General features: G+C 36.9%; 4 protein-coding genes across 5 annotated transcripts; 2 read left to right on the forward strand and 2 right to left on the reverse strand.

Annotated features, from left to right (window-relative positions):
• The first annotated feature begins 213 nt into the window (after positions 1-213).
• On the forward strand, positions 214-2,447 carry LOC103325492 (RNA-binding (RRM/RBD/RNP motifs) family protein). Its single transcript, XM_008227666.2, has 4 exons — positions 214-430; positions 1,662-1,730; positions 1,857-1,963; positions 2,050-2,447. The coding sequence occupies exons 1-4, from the start codon at positions 271-273 to the stop codon at positions 2,185-2,187; spliced, it is 474 nt and encodes a 157-aa protein (XP_008225888.2). The 5' UTR covers positions 214-270; the 3' UTR covers positions 2,188-2,447.
• A 462-nt stretch (positions 2,448-2,909) lies between these two features.
• On the forward strand, positions 2,910-7,076 carry LOC103325494 (choline-phosphate cytidylyltransferase 1-like). 2 transcript variants are annotated; one of them, XM_008227668.2, is made up of 8 exons: positions 2,910-3,188; positions 3,580-3,693; positions 4,091-4,186; positions 4,651-4,693; positions 5,164-5,319; positions 5,417-5,497; positions 6,529-6,639; positions 6,766-7,076. In XM_008227668.2, exons 1-8 carry the CDS (start codon positions 3,073-3,075, stop codon positions 6,898-6,900), a joined length of 852 nt encoding a protein of 283 aa, XP_008225890.1. In that variant the 5' UTR covers positions 2,910-3,072; the 3' UTR covers positions 6,901-7,076. The 2 variants fall into 2 exon arrangements, with proteins under 2 accessions (XP_008225890.1, XP_088904430.1); XM_089048304.1 differs by lacking the exon at positions 4,091-4,186.
• Positions 7,077-7,975: 899 nt separating this feature from the next.
• LOC103325495 (putative E3 ubiquitin-protein ligase ATL44) lies at positions 7,976-8,941 on the reverse strand. The gene has a single exon (XM_008227669.3). The coding sequence runs from the start codon at positions 8,752-8,754 to the stop codon at positions 8,221-8,223; it is 534 nt and encodes a 177-aa protein (XP_008225891.1). The 5' UTR covers positions 8,755-8,941; the 3' UTR covers positions 7,976-8,220.
• Positions 8,942-10,786: 1,845 nt separating this feature from the next.
• Positions 10,787-13,383, reverse strand: LOC103325496 (Pectin lyase-like superfamily protein). Its single transcript, XM_008227670.3, has 3 exons — positions 13,113-13,383; positions 12,760-12,984; positions 10,787-11,929 (listed from the first exon to the last, which is right to left on the reverse strand). Exons 1-3 carry the CDS (start codon positions 13,269-13,271, stop codon positions 10,871-10,873), a joined length of 1,443 nt encoding a protein of 480 aa, XP_008225892.2. The 5' UTR covers positions 13,272-13,383; the 3' UTR covers positions 10,787-10,870.
• Positions 13,384-13,887: the final 504 nt, after the last annotated feature.

The following is a 13,887-nucleotide window of genomic DNA, read 5'->3' on the forward strand; positions in this document are numbered from 1 at the left end:
AAAAGAAAAAAAGAAAGAAAAAAGAGAGAGGAAAGTTCCCTACAAAAATTTGAAAGAAGAGTGGGTCATTTTGACTCAGGCCCAAACCTCGATTTACGAAGACTTGATGGATCCACTAAAAAGCCTGGATCTGTCAATGGCCCACCGGTTCGGGTTAAGACCCATTCAGGAATGTGGGTCGCGGACTTTTTGCTGTAAACTGAAAACGAAGCCGCGAAGAGATGAAAGGAGAGAACTTGTTTCTGCAGAAAACCAGAAGATTGAGAAGGCATGTGGGCGGCAGGAATCTCTCTCTCTTTCCCATTTTACGCATACCCGAAACCCATTAACAGTCTCCGTAGCTCTGTTTTAAAAAGTACGGGCTCCAAGTCTTTGAAGCTCAAAGCTTCCTTCTTCGACTATCCACTGGCAAGCAAAATATTGGTGAAAAGTATGTATGCCTTTCATTCTAAAAGCTCAGAGCTTTCTTCTTCTTTCGATGTTCTTTTTATTTTTATAAAAGGTAATTGTATGCCTTTTATTTGTTCTTTCTATGTTTTCAAAAGGTAATTTGACTGATTTATCACCTGGGTCTTGTTCAATTTGTGTAATTTATCAAGTGGTCTGGCTCTTGTTCTGGGTCTGCTGAAATTTTGTGGTTGTGATATAATTTATGAAGTTAATCAGTTCGTCTTTACTGAGCTTTGTTAGTTTATTATCTGGGTGTTCTTGCTAGTGAAAGTTTTGATATAGAGCTGGAGTTTAGCTATTGTTTAAGTTTGATTGATTTAAACATCTTACCTCATCTCAATTGTAAATTTCTGGAGTCTTTTTGTTTCGTTCTCCTGTGAGTGTACAAGTACGTTACTTGGTAAACTTATTTTAACTACAAATTACTTGGATAAAGTATTAACAATTACCCCAGTTTTACTTAGATGTTAAAAATTGAAACATTATGGGGAAGTATAGGAAGTACTTTAATGAAATTTGGTACACGGGAGCGAGAGAAATGCAAGTGGGGGTTCAAAATATATGAAAATAAAATAGTTTAGAAGAGGTTATTGATTACAAGATGAAGCGAAGAAATCAATTTCGCGAGACCTGTACATGAGAAGTAGTTAAGGGGATCAATCTGATCTGTATCTGAAACCGATGATGACACTAGAGGATAACAATGAAGGCAATGAAAGACGTATTAAGATATGGAGAAGAGATCCACTAGCTAGGCTGAATGCAATGAAAGATGATAACCCCAGATAGGCTGATAGTTGAATGCAACTGTTGAACTAGCCAGGAATGGGTTGTTCTACCATGTTTTCACAAAGAGATGGTAGATGTCACAACAGCAAGTTCTTCACTGGCGAATGGATTCTTCATTCTAATCATAGACGTTCGTTTTAGAGCCTGTTATGTACCATATGGTATAGGTTGGTAGCAGCTATAGCAACTGCACCATAATCACCAGTTACTAGTTCTAGGCTGTTTCTTTCTTTTTCTGTTTTGTTTCACAGATGTGTTAAGGTATGAATAATTGTTATTTGTTCATTGCATAGTCACATTCCTGGTCCCCTAACTCATTCCTCTTACTAATCATCTACTCTGCCTCTCTGCAAAAAGTAAAAATTCAGAAACTATCATTGTCTCTAGTTATTCAAGTTCTAACTGTATTATTTGGGCTGCAGATATACCGTATTCCACCAGTGAGAATAGTTTGCAGGAGAAATTTTCGAATTTCGGCCAGATAGCTGAAGGTAAATATCTTGTGATCCAATACATTTGTTCAAAAGGCATTAGTTAGGTCGGATTGTCTGCTCCACAATTTGTTCCAATACATTTCTCCAAGTCATATAACTGTATTTACTTTGTCTGTCTGGCAGTTAAACTAGTCAAGGATGAAACCTCAAGAAGGTCCAAGGGGTATGCGTATATTCAGTATACCAGTCAAGATGATGCTATGCTTGCCCTGGAAAATATGGATCACCAGGTTCTACCTTGTCATTTCTCTTCTGCATTTTTTTCTCAGTAAATATCACCCACGACTCATTTGCTTTTATTTTTATTTTTTATCAGAATCTCGATGGCAGGATTATCTACGTAGAGCTTGCAAGACCTGGGAAAGATGCTTATGGAGAATACCCGAAAACCTCCGGTCCCCCAAAGAAGCCGAATTTGCAGCAGCAAGAGGAAGTTTCAGACTGCTGGTACTGAGATCTTGATAGGAAACAACAGTACACGCTCGATCTGTTAAAATTTGATGAGGAGGCGGGATGCAAAAGTAGATTTCACTCCTGCAACCCAACGGGGCACAAAGCATTAACATTGTGGAGCTATTAGCCCAAGGGCTGTGATTCTGTGAATGTCATCACTGTATAAGTGTATGTTTGGAACAACTTGGCTGTGGTTGTAAACTCCCATCCAACTTTGTCAAAAATACACCAATTAAGATCCATCATAGGATTTGAAACCAATTAACCGTTGTTAATCACAAGCGCAGTCTCATAAAAGGTGGACACTAGTATTTCTCGTAAACTTTTAACATAAGTTGAACGTAACTCATAACAGAAGAAACTGTTCTACTGACAGGGCTGGCAGGGCTTCTCTACGTATTTTATTGGATTGAAGAAGAATTTGAGTTTTCTTCCCGTTGATTTTCCTGTCAAATTTGCCTAGTTTGACTAATCTAAAGAATCAATTCAACGTTTGTCTGGTTATAAAATACATTTTCCCTAAGGTAGCAGGTGAAACAAACAGGCGCCATTGATTTTTGCAGCAAATATATGTAGAAGAATTTTAAATACTAATTATTAATTAAAAAGATGACGAAAAAATGAAAATAAATTTGAAAAGTAAAAATAACTATTCTTTTGGCTGTAGGGACATAAACCTAACAACCGTTTTTAATGAAATTAAAACAACAACGTTAACGAAGGAATAATCGAACTCTTGAAGAGAAACCTCTGCGTAGAAGGGTATTGTACGTTGACGTACAAGACTGCAACACAAGTGGTCCTTGAGAGAGAGGGAGCAAGAGGCTTTGATGCTCTCTGTTTTCTCTGAAACACAAAACCAAACAATTTGCAATTGAGGGTGTGAATGATGGAGGATCAGAAGCAGACTAGTGAGGAGCGACCAGTGAGAGTATATGCAGATGGCATATATGATCTCTTTCACTTTGGCCATGCTGGTTCTCTCGAGCAAGCCAAGAAGCTGTAACGCATTCTCTCTCTCTCTCTCTCTTCTTTTTCTTTTTTTTTAGTCAAATTCCTTGTTTATTTCTTGAAAGTCAAGCAATTTTCTTTCAAGACTTGAAATTGTTTATGGGTTTTGGTCATTGTAATTAGATGCGTAGTCTCTTGAAGATTGGTTTCGTGATGTTATTGAGTTCATGATGATCTTGCTTTCCTTCTTCGTGTATCCATGTATGTCTGTCTTGGAATTGGAATTTGAGTTCAAAAAGTTTATTCTTTGTTCTTGTTTCTGCTTTTAGTAGTAAACTTGATATGTGAACCCTTGCTTATGCTTCTTTTGGTTTCTAGGGTAATATATACTTAATGCAGCTTGATTTAGTTTTTAAGTGTTCCATTTATGTCTCAATTATAGGTTCCCAAACACGTACCTGCTTGTTGGCTGCTGCAATGATGAAACCACCCACAATTATAAGGGCAAAACTGTTATGACCGAGAAGGAGCGCTATGAGTCACTCCGCCATTGCAGGTTGGTTATTACATGAGCCTAAATTTTCAATCCAGTAATTTTCTTTTTCCTACTCTCTATTAGGTTGCAACTTGCAACTAACACACAGAAGGGACGGATAAGAAGTATTTGTTAATCTTATGCTTATTTCTATTCTTGTGTGGACTTAGAATTCATTGTTATGAACATTTCTGTTGTTAGGCTGCTTGCGTTGCATCTAATGAAAATTGTTTAATTTGTAGAAATAAGCTTTCCTTTTAAAGCATCCTGACCTTCCCCCCTTTTGCTAATTTTTTCATGGGATGGTAAAATTATTGAATACTGTATTTTCGCATCATCACTCCCAGTTGGCTACTCTTACATTTTTTTATATGTAAATGTGTTCCTAAATCATTGTCTTGTAATATATTTGCTACAGATGGGTGGATGAAGTAATTCCCGATGCACCATGGGTGCTCTCACAAGAGTTTCTTGACAAGCATCAGATTGACTATGTGGCACATGACTCTCTTCCGTAAAGTTAACCAACCCCAAATAAATTACTTTCATGAACTAGATCAAGTTTTGAAATGTTTGAAAAAAATTTATTCTTGTTTTTATTTCTCTTCACTTCATTATAAGGCGATAAAGGATTATCATGGACGTGGATAGAGAGGGGTATGTGCATTTTGATTTGGGGCAGATTGCGCTATAATGTTTTTGGGGCACTTGTCGTGTCCTAATTGTGTTTAGGCTGTTCATGACAAGACCTTGTCAGACGACTGAATTCATTTGCACATTTGTGATGTTTATATTTGGTTCAAGATTTTATCTCCATATAGTTTGACTATCTGTACTATTGGAGATAAAATCATCTTCTTCCATGTGGTTTTCAATTCATCTTATTCTTTTCCATGGAAGTTTATATTTTTATACCCGCTGAAGATAATCATGTATCCTTAATGTGCTAATTGCTTCTTCTTTGTCCTAAAATTGTAGCTATGCTGATGCAAGTGGGTCTGGAAAGGATGTCTATGACTTTGTAAGTGTTAGTCATAGCTGAACGTATATGACTGTTTTCTATTACGGATATTGTTAGGCCTCCTCTACTCCCTTGTGTCTGTCAAGGGTGTTTATTTTCTTTCTTCTTTTGTTCTTTGTAGACCATGATGTAAGTTATAACCACCCTTTTAATGTTGACTGCACTAGATTCTGGGTGGCAATAGAATATTTTATATCTTTTTAAGGCCAAATTTGCTTCTAATTTTCTTGATATTATGTTTTTGTTATCCATTTTAACCCTCTTCTTTCCCACTCTGAATCTTATGTTTCATCTTGCTCTGTTTCAACCAATTATTTAAGGATTGTGTATCTGTGGCTCCCTAGTGTGAATACTTCCAGCCTATTAACTTTTGTAGTGGTTCTTACTTTGTTGAATTTTTTTTCTATCATTATTTGACTATTATGCAGGGCTTGTTTCATTTTTATATACTTACATAAACTTCCAAACAGGTTAAGTCCGTTGGAAAGTTTAAGGAAACAAAACGGACTGATGGGATTTCTACATCAGATATCATAATGAGGATTGTTAAAGATTACAACCAGTATGTGATGCGTAATTTGGACCGTGGGTACACAAGAAAGGAGCTAGGTGTTAGCTATGTGAGGGTATGCTCTTGTTTATATGAATATCTTATGTTCAAGTGGTCATTTTCTTTTCTAGTGCAAGTAGTGATCTATATCATCCTCATTTCTTACTATTTAGGAAAAGCGACTGAGAGTGAACATGGGACTGAAAAGACTGCGTGAGAGGGTGAAGGAGCACCAAGAAAAAGTAGGAGAGAAGGTATGTATCTCGTGATGCTTAATCATTTTTGGCCCCTTTTCATATGTATCATTGATTATGAGGATCTGGGACTTTAATCCAGGAGTGTTATTCTACTACATGGAATCTGTTCTTTGATATATGCGTAAATAGGCATGCACAATTAACATTTGGTACCCCTTTGGCTACGCATCATAAGATGTAACCTGGATTCTGGTTTGCTTGGGTTGTAGTGAAAAATGTGATAACTTTGCACAATGATCCTGAGATTAATCATGGAAGCAGAAGAAAATAATATTAATGAGCACAAAAGTGTCTACAGATAAACGAAGGTATTTGAAAAATGGCCCAAGTTGATGTCTGTTACCCTGCACAGTTAAGGCTCCGATAACCTATACTTGGCCATGGCTATCAGTTTGGAAGTTCCTTTAATAACCTGTATAATTGGTGTTTAATATAATCTTAAACATCGTTAGCTTTAAATGTATGCACTTCCTGGTGGAGCTTCACATTGAATAGATTGGTTGCATATATCTGAAAACAATGCATATTTATTTTAACTGATGATAGTCCAAAAAGAACTGGAAATGTGTATTGCCTTTGGTCTACTTTTTCCAAGGGTATTATCCCTTCCCTCATGTTCATCTATTCAAAGGTCTTGTTCTGGCTGGAATATATTCTGCATATTTCTGCAATTAAAGCATATTTTTATCTTTCTAACAGACTATTGGACTTAGTATGTCTAAATGATATATGTGCTTTGGCATTTTGTTTTGTTTTGTTTTTTCCCTTCATAAATTTGTTTACAATGCAAAGTGTTTTTCACATATTACTGATTGCTTGAGAATAGAAAGTGATTTGGACTCCGCTAGAGTGAACTTTCAATATCTGAAAATATTTTGGCCTCAGTAAGACTCACACAATATGCTTGCTCACATTTAGTTCCCTGACAATGTGACAATCTTGTTGGTTTTGCTAAGCCCATGTTATTTGCTAACAGAATATGACTAATAAGTAGTTGATTGGTTTTTTCCTCTGTTGTTACTGTGCAGATACAGATAGTAACAAAGACTGCTACAATGCGTCGTAATGAATGGGTGGAGAATGCTGATCGATTGGTTGCTGGATTTCTTGAGAGGTTTGAAGAAGGTTTCCACAAAATGGTTGGCTCTCTCTCAGTTTTGTTATATGACTTACGTTTTGTATGCACAAGCTGATTTAAATATATTTAGGGAAGATATATTTCATTTGCTTTTACTTCTGTAAAACTTGTCGTGGTCTTCTATCAGGGAACAGCCATAAGGGACCGAATTCAAGAGCGAATAAGGAAGCGGCAGTTCGGAGGCCTTTTATATGAAGAAGATGATGATGATGAGTTCTACGACGACTCTGAAGACGAACGCAATGATGAAGACGAAGAATAAATTTATTCTTGTTGATGTCCATTGGTTAGGCTGAAATACTTATTTATGGTATTAATGTAGAAGTAATCGAAGATGAATTCCAAAGGCTAAGTTTGTGTAACAGCCTAAAGTAAGGCTTGGATCTTCAAATACAATTATTAGTAATCTCTCCTCTTCAAATACAATTTTTAGAAAAATCTCAAATTGTGCAAAAATCCTACAAGTGATGTGATGTGGTGGGTGGTTTTTTCTAAAGGATCTCATTCGAGTTTCCACAAATTGATATTTTCTTGTTTCCGAATCTCTCACATCACATGAGGGTGATACCACCATCAGGAGATGTTATTGAGCATTTTGGATTATCCTACTTTGCTAGCATAGGTTTCCTTGCAACTTGCAAGTGTAACAAAACGAAACTCATCCCTACCTTTTTCTTTTTCTTTTCCATCATTGGACATAATGTGATCCCTCTCACCTCTACACATAGTGAAGTGGCTTGTACTTGAGAGAGAGAGAGAGAGAGAGAGAGCTGAGGACGTGTAGTGCTAGTGACTTCCTTGACAGCATGTTATTGAGCATTTTGGATTACCCTATTTTGCTGCAAGAAGCTGAAGAGGGGTGTTTTAACTTCGATACCCTCTTCTTCAGATGGAGAAAATTTAAATTCATCGATAAACAATTAATATGGTGACAATGCTACGCCGGATGGACATAAACTTACTCAACTTCTGTTTTCAATTCAATTGTATTTCATAAAGGGGGAGGGGAAAACAAATTCAGATTGAAATAATTGGATATACTATATCTGCATAAGGGTTATCAGAGCAAATCAAAGTAAATGAAGAGGAGTGAAAATACAGAGACTATAGTGGATATTAGTACAGTACTAAAGCTGCCAGTGCTGGGCTTTAGCATAGGTTGAAGCTAGAAATCTCAATGGCAGTATTGGCTGCAATATTATTATTATTATTATTATTATTATTATTAATATTCATCTACCTGGGAAACTTTAACTTTGTTGAACGAAGATTTAAAGGTCCCAAAAGTAGCTTTGGTTAAGTGTGAATATAATTTTAATTTCATGACAAACAAAAAGTATGGAAACAATAGGAGAGCTGCCATAGTTTCATTATTAAAGGTGAATTATTCTACCCAAACACATACAAAATTCTTTCATTCTGAACCCCGTAAGGAAAGAATGACTCACAAAATCTAAGAAGACAGGAAGAGAAAATAGTAAAACCAAATACTAATATGAAGCTCAAAACAAGTTCACGAGTTTCTGCAGAACAGATCCCATCTGTGATTTTGAATTAAGCTGAACATGAGCTCCTAAGTCACTTAGGTTGTGACAATTTCAGCAAGAGAGGGCATGGAGCCACTGGACTTGAGCCTATGCCTGCAAGTAGGGCAAGAAGAGTGATGGAGCAACCATTTGTCAATGCATGCAACATGAAACCAATGGTTGCATTTGGGCAGGACCCTTATCTTGTCCCCATCAGAAAAGTCCACCAAACAAATAGCACAACCGGAAGAAGAAGAAGATGATGATGATGGAGAAGTGTTCAAATTGGCACTATAAGTTGAAGTGGGCAAAGCTACCATTTCCTCCTTCTTAAGCCCTGAATTAAGCCTGCGTGAAGCTACCCATTGGACCGGTTCGGTGAGGGCACGGTTGGCACACTGAAAAACACATTGTAACATGGAATTGAGGCCAAGAGCACATACAAAAGCACAGAAAATGGCTGCCAAGATGACCATAGAATTGAGATGGTTTTGGGGTTGGAGTTGATCATGATGAGGGTCTTGATCACAGAGTGTTCTGATTGAGCTTGGACTAGTAACTGGAGGAATTGGAGGGGGTGTTTGAGCCATGGAGATAGAGATGAAGTGATGGAGATAATTGGGAACTTTTGACAGTGTAGTGGTGGAGAAGATAGAGATGAGAATTAATTAGTGGAGAGGAGGGTTATGCAATGCACATGGTTGATTTTACATGCTGAAAGGGAGCTTGCATTTGAGGGAGAAAAAAGCAAGTCGAGGCTAAGGATGAGTTAATGGATGGAGGGTGTGCAGAGTAAAATATATAGAGGAATTTTTCGGGATTATTCGACATGGTGTTACAATTCATTTGTGTCATATCATGTGTAATTTCATTGTTTACACATATTATGACACTAGAAATAGTAACATCACATAAAGTTGTTATTATCACACCTTAATTATTTTTTCCATGATACATGGGAAGAATGGTCCTCAAGTAATGGAAGGTGTGGAGAGTAAAATGATAAATGAGGAAAATGGTGGCATGTTTGGATATGCTTACTTGGCAATCCACTGTCTTCTTTCTGTTTTGTTTATGCGCTTCAAAGATATGCCAAGGTATATCTATATATCTCCCTGTGATCTATCTAAAGAAACCTTACCCATTCTTATTGGTTCTTTCTTTCTTTCCATCAATCAACTTGCACTAGACATCAAGGTCTTTTGAAAAAGTAAACCAACGCTACTAGGACTTTCCTGTGTGTGAATCTTTTATCCTATTTCTTGATTGGAATTTCAATATTTCAAATGGGCTTCACTTAGAGCATCATTAGTGGGGGGTGTATTTTCAAGGGTGTAAAGCCATTTTTACATCCCTTTACATCTTCGGAAAATGTATATGAGTTTTTTTTTTTTACTCCAATAGAGAACATTTTTGGGCTTTTGGATCAAGCTATCGGTTGGATTTGTATAGAATGAATCATGATCGTCCACTTTAAAAGGAGAAATCACAGCCTGCAGGCGTTGGAATTTGTTTCCAAATTGAATCAAATATGGCCCACCACAAGACTTTGTATGGCGAGTATTCTGTAGTTGCGCGTGTTGAGCGAGTTGGAAATATGATTCAACTTTAATCCTCTATCCTCTCTCCTCCTTTCTAAGTGATGGGGCCCGTTACAAAAGTGTTAAAAACATATATAAACATAGAACTTTTTTAGCATCTCCGGCATCAAATGCAATTTTACAACCTTTAACATACTCCCACTGCATGAGTTTCCAGCCAAAAAAGATGCATATTTAGCATACATCTGGATTTACATGCGACCATTGATGATGCTCTTAAGGCTCTGGTCTCTTAGAAGGTTTATCTTTTCAAGGCCTGGCCAGTCCTGAAAATTCAATGGCAGTTGAGCCTTAGGTTGAGTCTTAGGTTGAGACGGACTTGAAATAAAATGCTAGGCCCCGCCCATTTTGTAGTAAGTTGTGATAGCAATGGTTAACCACACGCATGTGGGCCGCAATAGCCGCTAATGAGTTATGAGTCCAATTATTATCAACGCCTTACAGCAACTCACAATTCACCGCGAGTAAACTCATAATGAATACAAACATTATCCAAATAAGATCCGGGATTATTAAAATAGAACTCGCGTGCGAAGAGTATCATCAAATCAACAGCATGATCAGTATGTAAAAGCATTTCGACGCTTCTGTTGTTTTCTGGTTCATGCCTAATCTTTGTTTCCTTCAGATAGTTTTGGACCTCCCAAAGTCCTTTTCCCAACTCCAACAACCTTCTTCCAACGTAGAGTGCCTGTCTTTTATTTGTAGTTGCCTTGGGCAATTCAACCAAGCTTTGACAATTCACTGGTCAAGGCACTAACATTCGAAAAAGGAACATCACAGTGACCACCAACATAAACTAATGCTAAAGAAATTTAAATAAAAACTTAACCACCTTCAAAACTTAACAAGTATGAAATTTTATTACAATCGATCTCGATGTTATTCGTTATAAAATCAATTGTATATTATCTTGTCAAATTTTCGAACTTACATTCTTCAACCATCTCATTTGTATAGTAGAGAAAAGTTTGGTACTTCAGATATCATTTCTTTCTTATAATCACAGGGCAATATAATGTACAAGCAATAAATAAATAAATGCATCCAGCTTCTCATCTCTTACATACATTTTGGGAAATCTGCCTCCAACCATATACATTAATTAGGTCAACTGGTGAACAACCAGAGAAACCACACCATTTACCACCTTCTCACTCTCCACGACCACCACATTGTTTGACACATTTGTCACAGCATGAGCTGTGAACTTGTCCTCCCCTTTTGTATAAAATGAGTACTGGAAATTATTAATCCTGTTGGGAAACACCAAAACAGAAGAAAAATCAGCCACCCATTTGGTCCCATTGCCCTCCACATTCAATCTCCCCACCGTTGATTTCAACCCCATCCCAACCACATTGTTCTGATCAATTACCACTTGATCAATATCCCCAAACTGCCCCTCTAGCTGGACAATTGGAACCTGTGAGCTCCCTGTAAACATGTTGTTCACAATATTTAGCCCAAAAACCTTGCCATTGACAGACTTTAAGACTATATTTGCATCACCTAAGAAGAACCCATTTGTCACATGAACTTGAACGGGGTCTTCCAAGACTATGGCATTGAAATCCAAGTAGCAATTATCCAATCTGGTTTGAGAGTTTCCTGCCAATTTTACCAAAATGCCTATGCCACCAAACCCTGTGGCCTTATTATAGCAATGTGCTCCAGTGACCACGTTTGCCTGGCCCCTCAGCATAATACCAATAGCAGCCGAGAATATTACAACGTCAGTAATGGCATTGTCATTGCTGGCAAGGTCAATGGCAGTGCCTGTGAACTCCCTCTCACCCTTGTCTCCTCCAACCGTTGAGTGCTGCCCCAAGAAGGTGTTTGATATGAAGGTCTCGTGGCCTTTCTGGACTAAAATGCCTTCTGTTGTGAAGTGTAGGAAGAAGCAGTTGGTTATTCGAATTCGGGCCGAATCGACCACGAAAATGCCGCCTCCTCTGAAGCTTGAATCGAAGAGAATGTCTCTGAATGTGATGTCCTCATAGTAGATGCCTACATTATTATTGTTTTGGGCTTTGTCAAAGAAGGCGGCATTGCTGGTTATGGTGGCTTTTCGCTTGAGTTTTTGGGAACTTGGTGACCATAGTTCAATGAGATGGCGGTCCCCTGGAAATGTGGATGAGCCACGCAGAGATCCTCCTTGTACCTAAATAATAAAAATTACAAGAATTTAATTAATTAAAAATTACTGGGAAAAAGGAAAAGGTTAATTTGTCTAAGAAAAAGTAATGGTACAAAGTAAAAAAAAGAAATGACTGTCTGACTCTGACATGAAAAGAAAGCTCTAAAAGTCGGTGCACAAACTACAAAATGGCGACGTGGCACAAACCCATTTCGTCAAAAGCTTAAAGTGCGTTTGGTATCCTATTTAAATAAGGAAGTCATAAACTTTGATTTTTCTTGAAAATAATGAGTTTTTAAATATATTTTTAAAACTCAAAAACTTGTTTGGTATGCAATTTGAAAACTGTTTTTATATCTTAAAATTTTGAGAACTTGTGGGTTGTTATAAAAAAATTGAAAAAACAGATATTTTTTGTTTTTAATAATTATAGTGTTTTTTAGTTGTTCTTGAGTTTGAGATTTTAGAAATAGGGCTACCAAACAAGTTTTTTTTGTTTTGAACTCAAATTTTGTTTTTGAGTTTAAAAAATTAGATTCAAGTTGAATACCAAACATGCTCTTATATTTTTTTATTTATTTAGAATATAAATAATTTTATTTAGGGGTTAATTTTTATATATTTTACTTCTCAAAAGACAATTGTAATTTTCATTAGTAATTATAAATATTTCATTTTTTGACCTTTCACACGGTTTAGTTTGGACGGCCAAAGACTGTAAATATATATTATAATTTTTATATCTAAATTGATTGGCCGTATCCGAGAGAGAATTGATTCTTGGACTTGTACTGTTGTCCAACAACACCACCATGACGCAGACAATGAGAGAGAGAGGAGAGAGAGAGACTGACCACAACATTGCCAGCACCTGATGGGAACCTTAGAGGTTGGCTGATTGTGTAATTTCCACCTTGAAGATCAATAACAACGCCTCCCAGGTCAGTGATTCCAGGCAGCAATTCAAGCCCGGATTTCAGTTGAAAAGCCTCCTCCACCGCTTTGAGTAGGGCAGCTGTGCTGTCCTCTGCTCCAGTCGGGTCTGCCCCGTACCCGATTGGGTAAAACACCCTCCCATTCTAATTAACAATACATAACACCACACATTAAGTAACTAATTAAACTTAATTTTAAAACCAAGTTAAATAAATAAAACAAGTGAAATGAACAATATCTATATATATATATATATATATATATCTCATACCCTGGTGACATTTGAAGCTTGAGCCAGTGAAAGGGGCAGCTTGGAATGATTGAATACTGACAGCATTTGTTGCCTGTAAGAAGAACATTTAGCTTCTTCTACCAAGAAGAAGAAGAAGAAGAAGAAGAAACACAATGCTGCTGATGGGATGGGCCTCATTCTCTTTCAACTGCACTTTGCTCTTTCAAAAACAGAGAGAGCTGCTGTATATATATGTTGCTCTCCCCTGTTTCTTTTGCCTCCTTTAAGAGAGAGAGAGAGAGAGAGAGAGAGAGAGGATATAGAATTTTGTTGAGGGTGTTTTGGGGTCTTGATATTTATATATGATTGTGGCTTTTAGTCTTGAGCCTAACAAAAGAATTATTAAAAAGAAAAGAAAAAAAGAAGGTATATTTTAGAAAAAAGAATAAGGGGAAAAGAAGAAAGGAAAGGAACAAAATTTCGGTCTTCCTTTCGGTTATTAGTTTTATGGTTGGTAATTATCTATAGTCGTATTTATTTATTATATAATATTGTTGTCGTTAAAATTTATGTTATGTTATTATTACTATTATCACCATTTGTTTGGTTGGTTAAATTGCTAGCAACCTTTGTAAGCAAGAAATATGATGGAACTTTCATTAACCAAAAACAAATCAATAAATGTACTTTATTATCAATGGATGAATGGAAGAAAGAAGAGAAGTTAGGAATTTAAAATGGAGAATTACCATACCAGCACATGGGGTGGCACCGCCGTGGAAAAGCGGATTCACGTAGGAGACAATCTTGAGAC

Source organism: Prunus mume, linkage group LG3, assembly GCF_029339155.1.
Source record: "Prunus mume cultivar Tortuosa linkage group LG3, ASM2933915v1, whole genome shotgun sequence".
In the NCBI taxonomy this organism is placed as follows: domain Eukaryota; kingdom Viridiplantae; phylum Streptophyta; class Magnoliopsida; order Rosales; family Rosaceae; genus Prunus; species Prunus mume.